Below are 22,945 nucleotides of genomic sequence, written 5' to 3' on the forward strand. Positions count from 1 at the left end.
GATTCTCATGTTACAAACATGTAACCTAGAAAGAAACTGGCACAGGGATGGTGTTTTCAGTGACATCCTTTGTGGTGTGCATAATACACAATTTTCAGCAAAATATTCTGACAAAATACAGTTTTCCACAGAAAATAGCAATATCAAAGCAACAGCGCCGAAAGAAAGCTGAGTGTATGTTACCTCGGCAGCTTTACCAGATGGCTCCAATGCAACCATATTAGCTTTTATTAATTGCTGCAGAAGTTGTACTTGAGCCACGCTGAGGAAGAAGTCCAGGCTTGTTGTCATATTCACTTCCAAAGAATGGCCACAAACTAAAATCTCCTGCAAAAAAACAAGTTTATAATGCACAGTGAATGGATACCAGCTGTTTCTAGGAAATTTAGGCAATTTTCCTTTTTAACCAAGCATCACTGTAGCCTATTTATGTTCTCTAAATTGGGACTATTAATGTTTTCTTATCTTTTCAAGCAAAAAATAAATAAATAAACTGTGAGCCATCTGTAGAAGGAAATCAGGTGGGGGAGTAGTGGGATAAACTACCAGGATGCTTCCAACAGGATATTTGATTATTAAGATACATTTAGTTTGTTTTGTGCGTGAGGTCCTGTTTCTTGGTTGCATCAGATTCAGAGCTGTCAGGGCCCTTTTTTCATTTTCTTGGCTGGGGACTCCACTTACCCTTTTCTCGGTTCTTATAGACAGATAACACATTTTGGAAAAGAAACTAATCTTGGTTTATAAAGAAATTGTTTGCTGCAACTCAAGCTTACTTGATGTGCAACTGATTGTAAACCACAGTTGACATCTTGGCAGTGCAATATTCTATGGCTGCTAGTATACATAAAACAAAACAACAGCAAAAACCTTTTGAGACTTGTTGGCAATTTCAGAGATGGAAAACAGAAAAAAACCATGTTCGCTTACTAAGCAAGAACTCATCCTACTTTTTCATGAAGAACATGTGGGCAATTATACAAGCTCTTGGTAATCTATACTAGACCTCTCCCTTCTTCACTGAATATCACCCAGGGAACAGATTCATGGAGAACCTGACTGGCCAAGACATTTACATTCTTTAATACAAGCAACAATAAAATTCATGTTACTTCTTACTGAATGCATTTCTCTACATCTTAGTAATACTGTAACTCCTCATAGTTTCCTGTGGGGTTCATAGTTCTTCAAATTTGCAGAAGAAGTCAATTGTAGAGAGAGTCATCACAGCTCAATGACAGAGAACATGGTTTGTATGTATATGCCAAAGGTTTAATTGTGGCTTTCATACTTAAAAGATCTAACATATCAAAGTCAGATTCGTGTTCTTGCTAGATTAAGAGCCTAAAGCCTGATGAGCACAATCTGGAGTAAAGACCACTTGTCGTTTATTTCAGCACATGCTACTGAGCCACACATTTTGCTTCTCCCATTTTCTCCCCTGGGAATCAACCACACTTTTGAGTCAATCTGGGATGCTTAAGGCTGATTATCAAAAATATCCAAGGTACCATTTTCAGTGGCAACTGCTACTGAGAGGGCTCTATGCGATGTTCTGTTTAGAAAAACTGTCACTTTAAAAATGATAGTTTAATAGTGTGTAAATTATGCTACTGTCCGATGGTCTCTTTTTTAAAAAAAAAACACACTGCTTTGCTATGACTTTGTTTTAGTGTGCTTCAGTATGTGCTTGCAACCGGCTTCACAACTTGGCCTGGAAGTTGAGAGAAATTATTTGAATCATACAAATTAACGCATAAGTCTACCAAATGTAGAGGCAATAAAAACTTATATCAGAGTAACCTGTCCACAGAAATCCAGGCTGTATTTACCATCAACCCAAAGAGATGCATTTACTTCCATCTCTTCCATGAGGCCTGTACCTCAGGCCTGTTCCACATGGGCCAACAAGCACAGGTTAAGGGTGGTAAAAAAAGGGGGGGGGACCTTTGCACAGATCCCACTCCTAAAGCGAGTCTGCCCCATGTTATTTCCTATGAAGTGGATGGTAATATGCACAACTAAAAACGTCCTGAACTAAAGTCAAACCAGAAAACACTGAATACCCAAAATCCTCTAGAGAGAAAACAGTGCAGAAAGAGGAGCTCCCTAGCCCCCATGCTGCAAAACAATTTTAAAAGCAAAAAAATAAAAAATAAAAAGCTCTAAAATGGTGCTGTGTCACTTTGACAGAATTGGGGGTGTGGTATCATCTATTTGACAATGTCTGAATTAAAAAATTGAAATAATGAAGAAAAATAGTAAAATGCGCACACGTCACCAGTTATCACTGTCCTTATAACATATGATAATACCGTATATACTCACATATAAGTCGAATTTTTCAGCACATTTTTGTGCTGAAAAAGCCCCCCTCGACTTATACGCGAGTCAGGTGTATTTAAAAAAATATTTTAGGGGTTTTACTTTGTCAGCCGCCAGGGGGCGCATTTCTTAGGCTAGCAACACCAAAATTTCAGGGATTTTTCAAGAGACTCTTCTGATGATACCACCCAAGTTTGGTAAAGTTTGGTTCAGGGGGTCCAAAGTTATGGACCCCCAAAAGGGGTGCCCCATCCCCCATTGTTTCCAATGGGAGCTAAAAGTAGATGGGGCTACATTTTGAGGGTCCATAACTTTGGACCCCCAGAACCAAACTTCACCAAACCTGGACGGTATCATCAGGAGAGTTTCCTAAAGATACTCTGAAATGTTGGTACTGCTAACATAAACATTCCTCCCCTGACCAAGAATCCAGTTTTGAAGAATTTTCTTGTGTTTTAGCTTGATTGCTGGTTGAACTAAGGTTTTTGTACTTTTAAAGTTATTGTTGAGACCATATTGTTCTTGTTGACCCTCTTTTCCACTTACAGAGCTAGTTTACTGTTTTTCTTTGAAATAAATATTCAAAAACATTTAACCTACTGATGCCTCAATTAATGTAATTTTATTGGTATCTATTTTTATTTTTGAAATTTACCAGTAGCTGCTGCATTTCCCACTCTTGACTTATACGTGAGACAATAAGTTTTCCCAGTTTTTTGTGGTAAAATTAGGTGCCTCGACTTATATGTGGGTCAATTTATACACGAGTATATACAGTAATCACTATATCAGCCCTATATATAAGCTTCATAGACAACTTGGCTGTTGAAAAACCAAGTATTTTATAGTGTAGATACTATTTATAACACTGTTTAATGTTGCATTTTAATAAAGAGTTACTATTAAAGAGGAAATCTCTCTTTAATGGAATACTAACCTCGGTATGCAAATTCTCTGGTGAAATTACTTTTGTGAAAATGATGGCGGGAGCTGCAGTTATTCGCACTGTAAAGTCTGTTAAAATTGGTGTTAAAATGGCTCTCCGTTCTTGTTGTCGCCTTATGCTGAAAGAAAGAAAATTAACATAGCTTTATGTCGGAGGGTCACTCTTTCTCTGTGTCTTCAGAAGGGGAAGAATGATCCTGACCAAGTTTCTCCTTCTCCAGGACCCATCCTCCCTAGGCTTTACCTCAAGATATCCAGACAACAGTCCCCTGCACCTCATATTCCACCTTGAGGGCTTGTCCATATTATGCTGACCACCCAATGAGTTTGTCATTGTTTATGCTATCATCTGATTTTAAGATGGAGGTTGATGGTTTTATTGATTGTACACCACCCAGAGCTTTTTGGGGATGGGGTGGTATATTAAATCTGATAAACAAATAAATAAATAAATAAATATGTCCGAACCGAAAATTGGCAACATCATACAAGGGTAATTAAAATATGGTACTATCTGTAGATAAAGTTTGTGGTTTAATTTTTTTTCAATGAGAAAAGTATATGTCTTTCATAGTGTTTACAGTACGCAAAATAACACAACTCTAGCAGCAATAAATAGGATAAAACTGTACCAAGTGGGATGTCCTTTGGAGTAACCATGTACTAGACTGCGATATTCTAATCAGCACAGAAGTGAAGAAACCATTTGAAAATAGCTGTAGTCTAGCAAGAGAAAGCAATCTTGGAATTCTGGAAATCATATTCATGCTGATGCAAGAGTTTCATCTGAGAAGGGGCTCTCAGATTTTTTTCCGTTTTAATTCTATCAATACCTCTGTCTGCCAGTCACCATCACCCAAGTCTTAGCCAGATTTCCTTTAAAACCAAATGTTTTCCATTCACTCTTCACCATCAGTCATCTTACAAATGAAATATAAGTAAGTGTGATTAAAGCAGCCTCTAGGCACTCCATTTTGGAATAAGCTGCATTCGTACAGGTTTTTTTTGCTTAATATTATGGTTATCCCAATTATCACTTAGTGATGAATGAAGCAATGGCAATGTCCAGTTAAAAAGGAAACAGCAGAATGATGCAAACACAATGGTAATATGAAGAGTAATATATGGGAGTCTTCCATCCAAATGCATTCCAGTCTACATCTGTACAATGGATTGGCATTAGTAGCTTAAACACACATAAAATGTCCAATGCTATAATAAAGATAAAGCAACACCAAATCTTTACAGCAATTCCATTTTCAGCCTTTAGATATTGTTATTTCTTGATTTCCCAAGTTAACTGGTATAGGGTTAGATGTCCAGTTTTCTATATATTTATACACATCCGTACCTATTTCTGTACCAGTAGCATTTTCCTCATTTCAGAAATCTTTAGGAAATAAACTGAAGCAGGTCTTGGGATAAATGCAGGTTTGAAGAGAACTGAAGACAACTTATTGGCTTCAAAAGCATGGTGTTCTCAGTGGTTCCAAGGAGAGAACAAGAAATAAACCTGAACTTTCTTTATTAATTCTTCCATACTGCACTACCTTTACGTATTCTGTTAACTTGTCACAGGTGTGTACCATATGAACATCCTCAATGAGGAATGGTGTAATGATGGTACTATGATCATACTTTATTCACTCCAGGTCCCACTTAGGCATCTGTTAAATATTTATTGCTTGAAAAGAAAGACAGGATTTTCAGAAATATTAAAGTAGCTGACTGTTTATAGTACCCTTTTAAGAACATCTGTTTAAAGCAAGATGTTGAGAAAACGAAAAGGCAGGTGGTATATGGTTAGCCTGCACAAATTATATCCACTTAAGTACTGGAGTTTATCATTTTGTTCAACAAAAAGTGTGTTTGTGGGAAGTTCTACTTTCATGCACTTTTTGTAGTGTGCTGCATCCATATTACTATCCTGCACTACAAAGAAAATGGCCACATAGCCAGGTAGCCATTTTGGAAAAAAATGTGGGTAACAGTTCTCTTGCTATATTCTTCCATTATTTTTAGACACTCGAAAGTACCAGTGAAGACAATGTTTCTTTTTAAAAAATGACAGAAGTGTGACACAATATTGCTCAGCAGAAATGTGTGAAATGTGTGTTATCTACTGCTAAAATTAAATTCAGGTATAACTAAAGTGACACTTGCATGTCTTGTTAGATGTTAAAAATTACAAGTAGTCTCAAAAAGAGAGATTTAAAGAAAATGTGCAAGAACTGTATAAATTGGTTAGACTTACCAGCATATTAAAAACATAATAATTTTAATGTTTGAAAACTTCTAATTCAATACATATCGAATACTATAATGTAGGTGTGAAACAAAAATGTATAATAGCAATTTATCTCAAAATATTGATGTAATAACAATACATGATTTACAAATTAAAATCAATTGTCTTTTCTGGATCCTCAATGGCCTGCACAATGAAGATTTTGCAGGAGATGTCAGGAAAGATGAGTGCCTTCACTGGAGCTGCGCTGAAAAATCCACTTGGATTTTCCACTCCATGCTTACGCTTGTCGTATGTCATGTATTCATGGGGGAAGGGGGGAATAAATTATATTGCAATCAATCCTTTTCCTATTAAGGCCTTTAGGAATACCTAGAAAGATACTCCTAACCTGGATAGCCCAATCTTGTCAGATATCAGAAGCGGCACCCTAATTTGTCAGCCCTGTTAGTACTTGGATGGGATATCACAACACCAAGAATTTCTAGGGTTGCTACATAGAGGCAGGCAAATAGCAAACATCCTTACATTCTGACCATTATCTAGTCTTTTGGATAAAAGCAGGAAAATGTCTTGATCGTTTAAACTACTATCACTGATCAACGTGTTAAGTGCTTAAAGGCACGAAAGGAGTTTTTGATGTTCTACATCAAGAGATTCCAAGATAAAATTATCAGCACATTTTTTTTCTAATAGAAAAGAACTGTGATGCATTTGCAAAGCTTCTAAAGGTTCTTTAATTTTTAAGGAATTGGATGCGGACCCCACCCATGGCTTGTTTTTATAAACATACATGATATAGAGTTATCCTAATCACTGATACAGTTACTGGAGTATCAGCATATCCATTGCAAACTGCTCTTTTTTAAGTTTATAGAATTGCTATTAAAAGTCACTCCAGTCTGAAACCTGGCAATCAAGTTCTTAAAAATAGTTTATTAAAAATAGTTTTAAAACGCTAACATGTTTGATTTAAAAATGGCTCTTAAGAACTGCATACAGACATGATGGTTGCATTTGATGCATTATGTTTAAGAATCCTGCTTCCCTAATGTACATGCTGTTAAAATCTTTCCCCACAAATCAAGGACTAGATTGTAAGAAAAAAATTATAAAAGCACATTGAGGGAATTCTTCCTCCATGACTGTCACTTACTTCTTATAGAAAAATTTGCGTTCACCATATTGAAGCACAGACACACTTATGTGTAATTATTCACTGGCAGATTTTTTTTTTAAAAAAGGATTTGATAGATACTGGAATATAGAAAGTTATACTAATTTAATAAACTTTAGATGGTCAGTTGGAAGGTCATGAATGTTATTTATAGTGATAATGAACTATGGGATGATTTAAAGGATCAATAAGATATTATTAAGTTCAAATATCATGGATTTCTTTTCAAATTTCATTTTGCTAATTCTTTCTAATCTCTTTTTTTCTTTCTCTCTCTTTTTGTTTGTTTTCCTTTTGACTGTTTTTTTCTTATTATTTATGTATAACAACTTTTTGAGACTGATAGCACTTATTAGCGACGTAACATGTTTTCAATCAATAAACTTTGCTTAAAACAAAAAAGAACAGACACCTTTGCAAAATCAGTTTTGGACAGAATGACCCAAGAGTCTTGATGCCAAGCCTGCTACGATTGCTTATATATTCCTGAAGTTTTCTCTGTGCAGATGCTACAACGATTACAATTAATGTGTGTGGCGAGAAAGAGAGCTGGAGCTACTGGTTCTGGTTCTTCTTCTTCTTCCCCCCTGCCTCCTGGGGTTGCCTGCTCTGAGTTGGGAAATACCTGGAGATTTGGGGGTGGAGCCTGGGGAACGTGGGGTCTGATAAGGGGAGGGGCCTCTTTGGTGTATAGCGCCACAGAGTCCACTTTCCAAAGTGGCCATTTTCTCCAGGCGAACTGATCTCTGTCAACTGGAAATCAGTTCTAATAGCAGGAGTTCTCCAGGTACCACCTGGAGCTTGGCAACCCTGTTACCTCTCCACGTGCCAATGAGAATCTCAACATTAGGATCTATTCTGAAGATCAAATGAACGGGTGAGCATCAGTGGTGGGACAAGCAGGCGCAAACTTGATTCCTTTCTCCCTCAGTTGTACAGGGATTCTGTAAGATCTAACTGAAAATGCACCAAAGCCTACTGCACCAGAATAATAAAAATGAAAGATGTCAAAATAACATTTCTAAACAGATTTGAGCTGAAAGCCCTTTTTTGCATATCAACAAATCAGCGGAAATTTGTCATTTGAAAAATTGCATCTGTTTTCACTTATGGAAGCACAAAAACTGGTTTGGAGCCAATCGGAAAAATATCTCTTTGTCCTTTGCTGCTTAAAAATGTCTAAAATAGTTTTGTTCAGACTTTGTAAAACTACAAAGAGGATAACAACTCTCTTGTTTCTAGGCTGGAAATGTGAATGCCAGGTTCCAGCCTGGAGTCAAATTTTATGGCCATATAATAAGCTATTATGGAAATATAGACATAACTGTATCTGCACGGCAATTATAGTGTAACAATGCTACAAACAACAATTTGAAATGTACAATTTAGTCTCTAGTTCATGGAAAACGTGTTTGCTATGGAACACAAGCATATGTGAACATGCAGGTACCATACAGGATGCTATTTTCATCACTTGGTTTTTATTTTTACTAAAATCTTTGAGTTATAATTTAAAACATGTTTCTTACCTACTAGCCATATTCCATTCAAGGGCTGGATTCTGAGAATTTCTTTCATTTTCTGGCAGCGTCCTTCCTTTGCCATTTTCCTTCTCTGGCTTCAACTGATCCCACTGAGCTGTACCAATGTTGATGGAATGGAGATCTATTTGATATTGTCTGTCTTCTACCTCTGATCCAGGATCCCGAATAATTCCTAGATTCAGCGCTCTCCTATAATGGCAAAAAGAAATTGAAACTTTCAGAAAACAGTTGAGTTGTTTTCATTCCTAAACTACCAACTGGCGGACGTTTTAGAATCATACTGTGAGAGAGAGAAAGTAAATAAAGTTTTATCAATTAATGGGACTAATTAATCAGTTATAAAAGGTTTAGATCCCATAATGATGGCTAAATGCATACAGGCTCTGTATACCTGTGAGAAGAAAGATCCATCACCATTTATAATAAAGCTATATAAAGTAGGACTATTAATGACAGAAAATATAGAACAGCTATTTTAGAACACATTCACTATTGTGTTAATTTTCCTAAGAGATTAGTTTTTGTTTCTCTCATACCTTCATAATAATATCTCACTACATCTTGCTCAAACAAAGTTCTTGTGCTTCCAAGAACTCTGTACTAACTATTTTGTACCATAGGAAAGGCAACTCTTTCCCAATGGAGAAACATGCATCTCTAACACATCCCACAATAATATGTATTCCTTATTCCCAAATAATGCAAAACACATAGGAATTTATTTCTTCAAACTACCAACCAGCTGTTCCTACGTTATAGAAATGATACAAATCTTGAGTGGTGGAAAATAAATTTAAAAAGCTCTCTCACTGTTAATTTGTGAAAGAAACCTTGGAAAATCAAGACTTCGTTTTTCAAAGGACCTAAAGTCAAAGGTCACAAAATATGATATTGGGCCTCTTGGAGAAAGAAATGCTGCTTGAGCCTTCTTACTTCCTGCTCAGTGGCCACAGAATGTTCTTGGTTGCAACCCTTTGATCATCTTCTTCCCATCATTGGTGGGACAGTTTCCTGCCTGTGGGAAAACCAGAGTGGCACAGACTTTCCGCCTTAAGATGCTTCAGCTGGAGGATTTTTCAAGTTCCAGGGCATACTGGTTAAGTAAATAAGACGCTTGCAGGCAAGACAAGGACTAGGACAAACCAAATAATTACTGCCAGTCCAAAACTGTAAATTGAGAACTAGAAGCACTGCGCAGAAATCACAGTTTACATTAATGACTGATGAGGAGAAATGTACATTCTTTAGTACCTATTCCCCACTCTCAGTTTCACTATAGATCAATTAACTCTCAACAACATCCAGTCTTGTTTTTGGTTTGAACAGAATAAACTACCCATTTGGATTGTTTTCCGGGCTGTGTGGCCGTGGGTCTGGTAGATCTTGTTCCTAACGTTTCGCCTGCATCTGTGGCTGGTGAAGTCTGTTATACTCTCTGTGATATACCTCTGAAGATGCTAGCCACAGATGCAGTCGAAACGTTAGGAACAAGATCTACCAGACCACAGCCAACAGCCCAGAAAACTCACAACAACCAGTTGAATCCAGCCGTGAAAGCCTTCGACAATACATTACCCATTTGGAGTTCAACCATAAGCAGGTACTGGCTACAACCTTTAAGAAGCTACTAGGGGCAATAAGATCTAGAACCAGAAGCAAGACTTGGCAAAAAAATACCAATTAGAATTATGCACATGAAATTACAGCAGCTGAAGTACTAAGCACTGCAGCCTCTCTTTTCCCAATCCCAGGTAACAGGTGTTGTATACCATCTCTAGGGAGAGGGTAGAGCTGGAGCAGCTAGATCTTTGTGGTCAGTATGGGAGGAGCTGGAAAATAGTAGGCCGAGGTAGGAAGCAGTCTGTAGTTCTGCAGGAACTGCAGAAAGAAGGGACTGTCCCATCCCATCAACATTGCCACAAGGCAAGTAACACAAAACAGTGTATGACTGTTTAGTTACATGGAAAGATTCCTCTGTAAACAGACCAGAATTTAAATTTTTCCCTATTCTGTTTCTCAATTTCTCTCCCAATTAAGTATTGGAGATTTTTCTTTATCACAAATTGTCTTGCATTCAGTATGAGCTTTGTGTAAGTTCCAGTATTTGGACTATCTTCCATAAAGACACACATTTTTGTCACAAATCCAATAAACACACAGCTTTGACTGGTTTTATTCTATCAGGCAAACAAGATTTTATTTCAGACTAAACGTTTTTGACATACCAAAGAAGGCTGGAATTTACCTCTCACATACTGAATAGAAGAAGAAGAAGAAGAAGAAGAAGAAGAAGAAGAAGAAGAAGAAGAAGAAGAAGAAGAAGAAGAAGAAGAAGAAGAAGAAGAAGAAGAAGAAGAAGAAGAAGAAGGAGGAGGAGGAGGAGGAGGAGGAGGAGGAGGAGGAGGAGGAGTTTGGATTTATATCCCCCCTTTCTCTCCTGCAGGAGACTCAAAGGGGCTTACAATCTCCTTGCCCCCCCCCCCACCCCCCCCCCCCCCCCCCCCCCCCCCCCCCCCCCCCCCCCCCCCCCCTCCCCCCCCCCCCCCCCCCCCCCCCCCCCCCCCCCCCCCCCCCAGGGAGGAGGAGGAGAGAGGAGGAGGGGGTCAACAGACATGGAAAAAGGAGGAAAAGGCCCTGATCTAGAAATGGGCGCTCTGACACAATAGCACACATTCTAAAACTTGTAGCCACAAACGTTCACAAAATCCATAGCCAGGTTGAGCAATTTTGAAACCCCGGGAGGGGCAGCAAAATTATGTTCTAATTTCTTCTTCTTTTGTAAGGAGACTCAAGGTGGCTTACAAGCTCCTTTCCCTTCCTCTCCCCACAACAAACACCTTGTGAGGTAGATGGGGCTGACAGATCTTTCAGCCCATGAGTGATATGACCCTGTAAACCAGCCCTTGACAGTAGCCTTGCTGATGTATTTTGGACCAACTAGTATTTCCAATTTTCAAGGGCACTCCTATGTAGAATGAATTATAGTATTCTAACCGGGATATGATCAGGGAATGGATCCTCATGGCCAGATCAAACCACTGTACTCCAGATAAGCTGAAGTATTTTGGGCTGCATTACAGGACAATGCCTTATAGAATTCATTACAATAGTCAATTAAGAAGTTCTTGGACATGAAAAAGAGTAGCAAGGCCCTGATCTAGAAATGGGCGCTCTGACACAATAGCACATTCAAAACTCTTAGCCACAAATGTCTATTGAAAATCCAGAAAAGAAGCTAGGTTGAGAAGAATTCTGAAACCGGGAGGGGTAGCAAATATAGTTGAAACAAGAATCAGAATGATCTTTACAGACCGGAAAACTTGGTTAAAACCAAGAAAATGAATTTCAACAGAAGTGAATGTAAAGTTCTGTGTCTAGGTAGGAAAAATCAAATGCATAATTATAGGTTGGGATAGACTTGTCATGGCAGTAACACATGTGCAAAGGATCTAGGGGTTTTAGTGGATCATAAGCTGAACATGAGTCAGCAGTGGGATACGGTAGCTAAAAATGTTTGGAATTCTGTCACTGGGCGCTGGATGCGACCACAAACTGGAAGTCACAGAAGGAACATCAACCACAAAATGTCAGAGAGTGAGATTACGCATAAATCTAATAGTAACTCTAAAATTTCAGGCAAAAAGCTCCACTTAAAAGAATGCCTTTTAAAATGAACATATTGTTTAAAATATTTTCTGGCATGCTTCAGTCACACAGTGAAGGTTCTGGGGTGGCTGCTACTGTATAAGCATTTTCTAAAAATCGGCATAGCCCATCAATCCTCCAGTGGCCAATCAGAAACCTTGCTGTGCAAAAGCCCCACCTGGCACCACCCATTTTAAAAAAAACCTGTTGGTGTGTGCCAGGAAAGGGGTTGGAAGGCACCATAGCGCCCACAGACAACATGCTGAAGAACTCTGCCATAGAATCTTGTCCCTAAAACTGCCATTTCCTCCACATCATAAAGTTTACCATGCAGACTATGTTTATGGGTGGTTTGCCATTGTCTTCCCTAGTCATCTACATGTTATCCCCAGCAAGCTGGGTACTCAATTTTACCAGTCTTGGAAAGATGGAAAGCTGAGTCAACCTTGAACCGGTTACCTGAAACCAACCTCTGTTGGGATTGGTCATGAGCAGAACTTGAACTACAGTACCACAGCTCACCACTCTGTTCTACTGGGCTCTATTTTCCCAGCATATTCAATACTAATCGGGGGGAGGTGTAACTACAGATAGCCAACTACAACCATAATTACACCAAAAGGCTGTAAGCATAAATGCAGTAGTTACCTTAATCCACACTCCAACAATGTAATGCAAACTCAATACTATCAGCTCAAATACAAGAATCTCACCAATCATTTACTTCAGTACAATTTATAAAACAAGCCTCTAATACAAAATATGCTTTAACAAAATTTTGGACTAATAGCCTCCATATATACTTGTATTTCAACAAAAGAATACCAATCTCCGTACAAATACAATCTTGTTGCAAATGTATATCAACAACTCAATGTCTTGAAACATTACAAGGTATTCAAAAACAGTACAGAACAAACGTTTCTTTTCGGTCTCATCAGCCACCTCATAAGGTTTGATCTTGAACCTTTTTTCCTTATGGCCCAAATACATATACTTCAAGTCTGTTACTTGTAGTTTACATGCAGTCTCAAAACCATTCAAAAATTTTACAGAAACTTTCAGGGAAAGGGTTCCAGTTGCTTTCTCTGACACTTTGCTTTCCTCCTCTATTTTTCCAGGCCTAATCCTGAAGAAATTGCCAACTTTTTTCAAAATTGATCTTTGTTCTATTATGTAGCATAAAAACTCATCTAACAGCCAAAGTCTGACTAAAAGGTATGCCGACTTCCTGTGTTCTGCGGTAAGAACTGCGGCAATTGCCATGATGTGTAAAATCAGATGTACCTTCAGTTGTATCCTGCAGGTTTCAACCATCCTTTTTTTCAGCTGGCATCAAACTAAAAGCCTGCCCTAGTTGGTAAATAATGTACAGTATGCAACGAAGACCTTAAGCATGTAACGGAAAACATAATTTTAATGTTTTCCTTTTTAAATCGATTTAGTGTGCGTCAGGCATTTAGTATGTTTATATAAGAAACAGCTCATGTTGAATCAGTTACTACTCACTGCTGAACAGGCATAATCCTGAAGTTCATTGTAAGAAAGTCAAAGGTGTTCCTTTACAGGTCAATTGAGACCTTTGAAAGGCTACAGCAACCAAAAAAAAGTAGGATATAAGTAATGCTACTGCATATTTAATCATATTTATTACAAGAAGCTCTGCTTCTACCCGTTTCTGTTCTTCCTGAAGGAAGAAGAATATCCACACTACATGGATGGGACGGCAAGTTCTGAAAGCACTGTTCTCACACTTTTAGCTTTCTGAATAATGGAAAAACTACTGTGCCTTAATGTATTGTCGAAGGCTTTCACAGCCGGATTCAACTAGTTGTGGTGGGTTTTCCGGGCTGTGTGGCCGTGGTCTGGTAGATCTTGTTCCTAACGTTTCACCTGCGTCTGTGGCTGGCATCTTCAGAGGTGTTTCACAGAGAGAAGTCTGTTACACTCTGTGCCTTAGCCTAGCTTACTGTTCAGATGGTTATTATACAGATAAAATAGGGAATGCAGAGTACAGTAAACTGCTCCGCGTACTTGAAATGGAGAAGGAAGGCATCTAAGAAGGTTGAGTAACAAAGTTGTGTGTGTCCTGCCAATCATTTTTCCTACAGCACTATTTTTCCAGTTTCAAAAAGTAATTTGGTGATCACGTGTAAGAGCTTTTCAGAACAGTTAAAAAACTGCTGACGTGCATGTGCACACACACACATTTCCCTTTAAAGCTCTAACCTGCTTAAGGTTCAAAACAGTTCATGAGCACTGAGGAATCCTAGGAGTAGTTTTGGGGTTGTACAAGAGTCATTTTCTGTAGACCTTTGAAAAGAAGTTATTATTAAAAGTTACTCCAAGATATTTTGTTCAAAACCACAATGCCAGAGCAGAAGGGTATTAATCCTTCACCTTCAACCCCTGTTATTTCCTAGACAGAAATAATAGATTGCTTCTCTTCTTCCCTCTCTGGGACTAACAGATTCTGGAAGACTCTGATTTCTCTCTAGGGAAAGTCATGGAGAGAGGGTTAATCTATCCTGACTAAGCCAATGAGTAGTTTCTTGTATGCATGAACTGGGCCAGAAAAAAAAGTAACCCTACCGTTTAAATTGTAAAACATCCCCGAAGTATCCTCTTTCAAACAAAAGAATGCACTATAAAGTTCTGGGAGATTTAACTTAAACTGGGAAAACCATCTGCATCAATTAATTGTTTTACATCTATATTAATATATATGGAATTTACATCTATGCCAACATGCATGGGAACGTTTGTAAGAACCATCTGCACAGAACGTAAAGTCGCACATTTTTTTACATAAAATCCTTTTGTCTTAGAAATATGGATTTCTGAATAATAATTCTATACTGCTCCAAATGCTTAAGCAGTACTGACAATATCTGGTTTTGATGTAGCAAATGTTCTTCCTGCTTTTAGTATCCAAATTATATTTAAGAACAACCCCCACCCTTTTCTTAAAACTTTCTGAAAAACCAACATCAACGCAAAATGATAACCCTTTCATTATCATGGTGGTGCCAGGTGAATGCCACTATAATATGAATTTGTTTCCCATTTGAGACAAACTGCTTTAATGAAATGGACCACAGAATGGTCAGAATTGATTATGGTATAGGGATCATATAAAAGCCACTGAACACATGAAAGGAATTACAGTAGACCACACATCAAACATTTTGGCCTTGTGCTTCCTCCCTCTTATCCTCGTGGCAGGAAATACGCTACATATCCTGTGAGGTGACCAGACATTTAAAAGTAGTCCCTTGTTCCAACAGTTCTGTGTACAGTAATTTACCGCAAATAAGCAGAAGAACATTTTCAACTGCAGTTGTCTTCTAGACCTATATCTGGAGCACAATAGTGAAAAAGGTAAAGTATGCAACTATACAATATATTTTCAGGCTAAGTGGGAAGGAAGGTTTCAAACTCTGGAAGTGCTCTGCTTTTTTGCTGTGAAAATATAATCTTCCAGTTAATGAACTGTCTATTATTTAACTGTTACAATATTCATTAAAATGAGTGCAAGCAAAATAGGAGGTTCATTTCATATTTTAATACTTACTTGATGTTCAGATGGAATACCATTGCCTTGCTTTTAGCCATTCATCAAATCCACAGAATGCGTATTCTAAATGTTTGGGTTGATAGCTGAGAAGATATGTATTTGTATCTCTAATCTCTAAGTGGAGGTTTGGGAATATGTTCAGATGATAAAACTGTTCCCCAGCTCATAAGAGGAACAACATTCTTCTAAGCAGACTCAGAAAAAAGGACACTGAACAGGGAGTGAGCTTAACAGGAATATGAAGTCACCTGTGTTAAAGCTAGATGTATGAATGCAACACATTAGTTAACGATTTAGTTTGTGGGTTAAATAATTTTAGCTTGGATTTTAACGTTGCTTGTCTGTAATAGGACACTGAAGCTGGGTTTTGCCAAGCATTACATAAATATTTGGCTTTCCACTAAACTGAGGCAAACAACTTCCTCCTGATGCGGCAGTTCTTTTTCCTCTGGTTGTTCCTGATATTCACGGATTGCTTCAGGCTCTGTTTGTTTAGTGGTACAATACCTCAGCCTTATCAGGTGCTCCATATATTCACCTGGAAATACTGAGGTTGAGTTTCACTGAACGCAAGCATCACAATCTCTTTGCGATACTTATTTTAAGGCAGCATGAAAAGATACACTATCCACTGTGTGTTTGATAAGCTGACATGGGACAGGAGTCCTTTTTCACTGTTGTGTCAGTTTATCAAGCCCATACATGGGTATCAATCATATCCTGTAAGAGGCGTAGCAAAATTATTTAAGAAACAATTGTACATAACATCCATCAAGATTTCTTTACATATTTGACATATATTTTAGATGTATATCTCTTAATTTATGTGAAACTGCTTATTTACAATTTATCAATAGCACTGAAGCTAAAGATTTTCTTGGGAAGAAAAAACCCACACTCACCTAAATTAAACGAAACTAACTTCAGCCCAAATTATTTTACATTTTTGACTCTGTAAGATACAACAGAATGCAAATGCCGCAGCTAACAGTGCAACATTCTAAATATACAAAAAAAAATGCTGATAAAATGGTTTAGAACCTCATCCAATTCATGGAATTCACTATCTGGGATACCCCCACATAATGTGTGACTAGAAACAAGAATAGTAGGTTGGACGTTGTGGACTGATTCCACCAGTGGTAGTGCCTTCTTGACACATGTAACATTCTAAAGATCCTTGCAGTAGAGGAAAATGTCATCACCAGTGGATCAGATCCACAGGATGCACTGAATCATTTGTTTGCATTTCAACTCAAAGCAGCCTGCTTCCCTACAGAAAAATAATAATAAGTCCGAGGAATAGATTGTAAAAGTTTTGGGGATAAGGACTGTCCTAAACATCAGCACTTTGCAGCAGAATTCTAATGACAGAGTTGATTCAGAAGAGAAGGAGGAGAAAAGAAGAAGAAAAAACAAAGACTATGAAGACTGTATTGTCGAAGGCTTATTATGAAGACTGAATGAACAGGTAAAAGGTGAAGGCAAGAGGTCAGTGGCAATGATACTATTTCATGGGTATATATGCCTTTTGGATGTTCACAAAACTAAACCTACACTATCTCAGTAATCCAGACAAATCAACCTTTAAAGCATATCTATCTGTAAACCCTGATCTGACATTGTAGATGAGCAGGGGCAGGAACTGAGCCCCAGCTGCCATAACCCTCCCTCTGTAAACTGCTACAGGCATTTCCCTTTGCTGGCAGGAAAACTCTGAAATATTATTTTATTATTATTTTATTATTATTTTATTATTATTATTTTATTGGATTTTTATACCGCCCCATCCCCGAAGGGCTCTGGGCAGCATGCAGTATGCTCTTGACTGATAGAACTCCCAATGCCTGAAGAAAAGCTTGCCTACTTTATACTTATCTACCATGCACTTAGGGAAGGCAAGCGATTTGGTGTGTTTATTGACTGACACACACACACACACCCAGTACACACACACACAACAGTAATATGGCAAAAGGGGAAAGGAATCAAGTTTCCTATTCACCCTTCTGCCCTAAATAGTTTTGCTAACTCTCCTGGTGGGGACATGGAGAGCTCCCAGAATTACAACCCATCTACAAACCACGGAAATCAGATCCCCTGTAGAAAATGGTTGCTTTGGAGGGTGGATATAGCATTTTACCCTACTGAGATCCCTTCTGAGGCTCCACTGCAAATCTACGGGAAATCCCCAATCCAGAATTGGCAGCCCTAGCCCTGAATGCGTCACAGGGGCTGGGCAAGAGGGCTTCAAGGAGGCTTAGTGTGAGTCGCCAGGAAAACCAGTGCTGGGTTCTCCCAGACCCTTTTGCTCCTCAAGTTCTATTCACCTGCCAGGAAAGGAGGCCTGATGCTATTTCCTAAGAGTTTTCAGTACCTTTCGGGGGGGGGGGGGGGGCTCTTCTTTCTGTGCTTTGAGTGTTCCTTACAAGATGATGGCAAATATTCGAGTATATCTAAATAGCAAATTTATGTCTTTTTACATTTTTTGCTTAATATCACATTGTGAAGAAGAGTTGCCAACCTCCAGGTCATGGCTGGAGACCTCTCGCTATTACAAATGACCTCCAGGCAACAGAGATCAGTTCACAAATGACTGCTTTGGAAGGTGGAATTTATGGCATTATACTCCACTGGAGTCCCTCCCCTCCCCAAACCCTGCCCTCCTCAGGCGCCACCCTCAAAATCTCCAGGTATCCTCCAACCCAGAGTTGGCAACCCTGTGAAGTATACACTTGCAGCGTCTATTTTTAAAAAGCAGATTCCAAGATTCCAATAGTCATTCCTATGACTATTTAATCCTGTATATAATTTGTAAAATGCATTTTAATACTTGAAAATATATAACACAAGTGTATTAACTGAAATTCTTACAGATAATGGCTGCAATCCAAGAGAGTGCACCAACCAGCTGTTCTGCAGGAAACAGAAAGCTGCGCTATCGCATCTAGATCTCTGATTCCCCTCAGCTTTTTCGGAGAGATTTTTATGTGTACCAGGCTGAACTGAACTGTGACAGTGCAAAAAGAAACTATGCACAAAGTACACATTTATGCATGTTAATAGGGATACAGCTAGGGATACAGAACAGGGAGATACAATAATGGATCCTGAGGGAGAGTTCAGTGTCTAGAGTTCTTGCTTAGTGTTTTTAGTACTGCACACTTTGCTGCAAGCCTACAACTACGCAAAATGTAAAAATCTAAACACCAAACAGTAAAAAAAAAAAACAGTGCCCATGGCCTGCCAGGAAACTCCACAGAATGGGTACATTAAAAAACTTTTTTTTTCAATTGGTCAAACTAAGCAACCCCACACACTCCCCCAATACACAAATGATAAAGGAAAAATCTGGAACATGTACAGAAACTTTTAAAACTCCAAGTTAAAACAATATAAAAAAGGTAAACAGCACATTAACCAGTTGTTTCCAACTGTATTGTTGAGGTACATTTTGGCAGCAAGAGGCTACCCAGTCCAAGAAACCTACATCCTGCTGCAGGAAGCCACAGAGCACACCACTGCTTTTGTGATTGCCAAAATCAAAACACAAAGCTTTCACTTTAAATCAGCCAAACATCAGTTTTTGAAGGAAGTTTTTATACCAGTTGCAGTTTTACACTTACCAGACAAGACTCGTCCTCACGTGAAAAAGTGCTATTAATATCAAGGCAGTCATACGGATTCAGTTTTCACGTTCTATCAGGATGCCCAATGTAGCTTTTCATCGGCACTGCTCTTGACAGCCATTTCAGATGACAGCCATGTTTGTGAATATGACTTCTGAATAGTCAGAGTTACATTCAACAGTGGTTGCACAAATGGTCCTTGGTCAAAAAATCTCAAAATACAAAATACTTTGATTGTGCTATAAATAGGTCTGAGACCTCCCACCAAGAAGTCATAATATTCTAACACAGTTCTATACATAAATGAGAAACAGATAATTAAATTTTGATAAGATAAGTCATTTCTAACTGCCTTTGGAAAACATGCATGTTTGACTGATGAATGCAAATTTTTACATTATCTATTATCTACTACTTGGTAGAACACTTGATATATATTTTCTGTATTGGTGAATTTTTTTATATCGAGCAAACTAAACACTGTTTCTGACGCTATGACTTTTTTTTTGCATAGAAAGCAATTATATATAGCAAATGCATATTTATGGTAAACTGTTTAGTAGTGCAAACAAAATCTTGCCACTATGCTAGGATCTCACTATCAATGTTGACACAATTTAACTGGAAGTCCCTTAGCCATCTTCCAGTCCTATGTTGGACAAATATAGCCATATCTCTCTGGCCAATGTCAACAGGATCCTAATGGAACCCTACTCCTGTCCCTTAGATCTGTGCCCATCATGGTTGATAAAAGCCAAGGGTGACAGGGTCTGGGTTCTTTTGATGGATATTGTTAATCTGTCCCTGGATTCAGAGATTTTCCCATTATGGGTGAAAGAAGCAGTGGTGAGGCCTGCTCTTGAAAAAGCCATCATTAGATGCACTTGATCCATCCAAATGCTGCCAAGTGCCACATCTTCAGTCCCTGGGTAAAATAGTTGAGAGAGCGGCTGCAGAACGGCTGCAGAGTTTCCATCAACTCTGGACCCATTTCAATCCAGCTTCCAACTTGACCATGTGACAGAGATGCTTCTGGTTGCCCTCATAGATGATCTCTGAATGCAGCTGCTGTTATTATTTGATCTGACAGCAGTATTTGACACAGTCAATTATGATCTTATGACTCACCACCTTGCCAATATTGGGATTCGTAGGTCAGTCTTACCATTGCTAACTTCACTTCTCCAAGGTCAGGGACAGAGGGTAGCACAAAGGGAGAGGATGTCACTGGGTCATTCCTTTAATGTGTAGAGTCCTGCACTCCTCAGTGTTATTTAACATCTACATGTGCCCTCTTGCCCAGCTTTGGGCTGGGCTGACACTAGCACATCGATGACATTCAGCTATATCTGTGGACGAGAAACCAGCTGGATGCCACTACAGATATATTGGCTAGTTGTTTGGAGGTCATGGTGAAATGGATGTCCTAGGGCAGGTTGGGGAGACCTGGGAATGGGATGCCAGGTCCCAGCTCTAGACGGGGTGCCAGCCATTACCAATCTGGGTATGATCCTGGATACCTCCTATAACTATAGCCAAACTGGAGTTCTTCCATCTACACCAGACAAGGCTACTGGCTCCATACCTATCTCACGCCTGGCCACAGGGATCCATGCAGTGGTCACCTTCAAAATAGACTACCACAAATTGGTCTGTGCAGAGCTACTCTTGAGATCGCAGACTGTTTAGAATGTAGCTCCACAGGTCCTTAAGTGGATACCATGGAGAGGACATGTCCAACAGACTGTCATGGGCTGGCTGTCACGGAGGCACAGGAGACAGATTGCAGCTGGCAAACGTTTACTAACTTTAATTAAGCAAACTTAACCAGTCTCTTAAGCACCAGGCAAGCACTGGCCAGAGTTCAGTGTTAGGGTTCGCAAGAAAGCTCACCAGTCAACCGGGTCATCAAAGTCCAAAACACAAATCCAGAGAGCAGGTCCAAGGGGCAGAGTCCAGGGGTAGTTACCAAGAAGCAGGCTTTCCAAAGCAATCCGCAGGTCTGGAGCAGAGCAGCCATCAAGGTGATGTATTACCTTCTGCAGAGAGCTCACAGCTGTGAACTCCCTTTTAACAGCATGAGGGCAGGGGCAGGAACTAATTATCAGTCTTGCTTCTGGGAGCTGGTCCTGCTGGCTACTCATAGACTACTACTGTATGCAGACAGCGAGCAGCCAATTTAGCTGATCTTCTGCCCTCAGCTAGGTCCAGGTGTACTCTTTGGCGACGCTGTTCTAAAGGGGAAGGTGATCTGGGGGGACTGCTTGCTTGGGGTACTGGAGGTGGTCTCTGAGAATGTCCTGGATCATCAGAGGGCCCAGCAGATGGTTCTGGCACTGGACTGTCAGTGTGGAGTGATGCTTCTGGGTTGAACAGTTGTGCTTCTCCTCTGAGGAACAGCTGCTGTCATCTCTGGACCCGTGGCACATTCCTTTGCTGCTGGTGGAGAGACTGAGGAGAGAGTGTGGGAGGGTGCTTTCATTCCGACAAGGACGGAGGACTGGCCATGACACTGGTGCTCTATCAGCTGCCTTGGCTCCAGGCGGAATACTGGATCAAGTTCAAGGTTCTGATACTAACACTTAAAGCCCTAAGTGTTCTAATTTCTAGGTGTTCTCAACTACAGCCAGAGCCTTTTTGGCTCAGGCCTGGTTGAATGCGGTTACAAAGGAGACCCGGATCCTGCAGGACTTGTTTCAATTGTGCAGGGTCAGTAAAACAGAGCTGTTACACCAGGACTATGGTTGAGGGAAGCAATGGGTTTCAACTTAACGAGTCTCCCTTTCCCCTGTGCGTGACCCTTCTTTCCTCCCTTAATCTTTTTTTTTTGGGGGGGGGGGGGGGATATTTTATATTATCCTTTTGTACTGATTTATTTCTTTCCTGATTGACCTCCACTTATGGAAGATGGTTATATTAACATATTTTATGCTAATGAATTGTTTTATTGTTATACGTTGGCACTGTTGTAAGCCACCCTGAGGTCATTGATGGCGAAGCCAGTCAATCAGTCAGTCAGTCAGTTCATCTGTCCGTACATACATACATACAGGCAGCTAATTTTTTAATCCCTTATGGAACAAAACAGTAAGAGAAATAGGATTTTGAACAAAGAAATGGATGGGAAGAAAAGGAAAGGAAAGGCCGAACAAGTCTTCCATCTCTTCCCTGTCCCTGCCCCCCAGTCCTGCTCAACCTGAAACCATTTGCAGCTGCTTTACTTGATTCAAGAAAGCTCTGAAGTAAAAAAAAAACATGTCCATAGTAACTAAGCAGCAACAGAGCTAAAGAGAAGAGAAAGAGACAGCTAGAGATGCTTTAAAATGTGCAAAGATTTTAGAGAACAATTTTGCAAAGGGGGGAAAAAAACTAACAAAAACCCCACACCCATTCTCTCAAAACACTTCAAGAGCTGCAGTAAAAATTTGTCATAGATAAAACCCTGTGAAGCACATCAGAGAATCCACAAATATTTAAGGAACGAACCGCAGGCTGTATACAGAAGTTAACAAATGTCTCATTACAACCAGGATACGGTTCTCTTAGCATCAGAAGCATAGCCTTCACATTACATTCAACTTAAAATTCCTCCATAATTAAAAGAAAGAAAATAATCTGTTTTAAATATTACTAGAAAATATCTTCCAAACAAAACATTTTTTGAAACCAAATACAATTCACATTATATTTACTCACAAACCATTAATATAAAGGGTAGGAACAGTAAGCTTTGAGAAGCCTTTTTGAATTATTTTACAGTAAAGTTGCTGACCACAACCAAGACTTTTAGAATGTCAATTTTAAACATATATGGCAACAAAGTATTCTTGAAATGACAGTTCACCCACCCCCCCA

At 39.2% G+C, this 22,945-nt stretch overlaps 1 protein-coding gene across 5 annotated transcripts in view; it reads right to left on the reverse strand.

Annotated features, from left to right (window-relative positions):
* Nucleotides 1-22,945, reverse strand: part of VPS13B (vacuolar protein sorting 13 homolog B) — a 382,095-nt gene that overhangs the window by 163,303 nt on the left and 195,847 nt on the right. For all 5 annotated transcript variants that reach the window (XM_048507301.1, XM_048507297.1, XM_048507302.1 and 2 more), the window contains exons 31-33: nt 8,225-8,428; nt 3,263-3,389; nt 184-327 (exon numbers count right to left, since the gene is read on the reverse strand). In XM_048507301.1, the coding sequence (XP_048363258.1) occupies nt 184-327; nt 3,263-3,389; nt 8,225-8,428 (475 nt within the window). The remainder of the gene's footprint in view (nt 1-183; nt 328-3,262; nt 3,390-8,224; nt 8,429-22,945) is intronic.

Source organism: Sphaerodactylus townsendi, linkage group LG09 (genome assembly GCF_021028975.2).
Source record: "Sphaerodactylus townsendi isolate TG3544 linkage group LG09, MPM_Stown_v2.3, whole genome shotgun sequence".
Classification (NCBI taxonomy): Eukaryota; Metazoa; Chordata; class Lepidosauria; order Squamata; family Sphaerodactylidae; genus Sphaerodactylus; species Sphaerodactylus townsendi.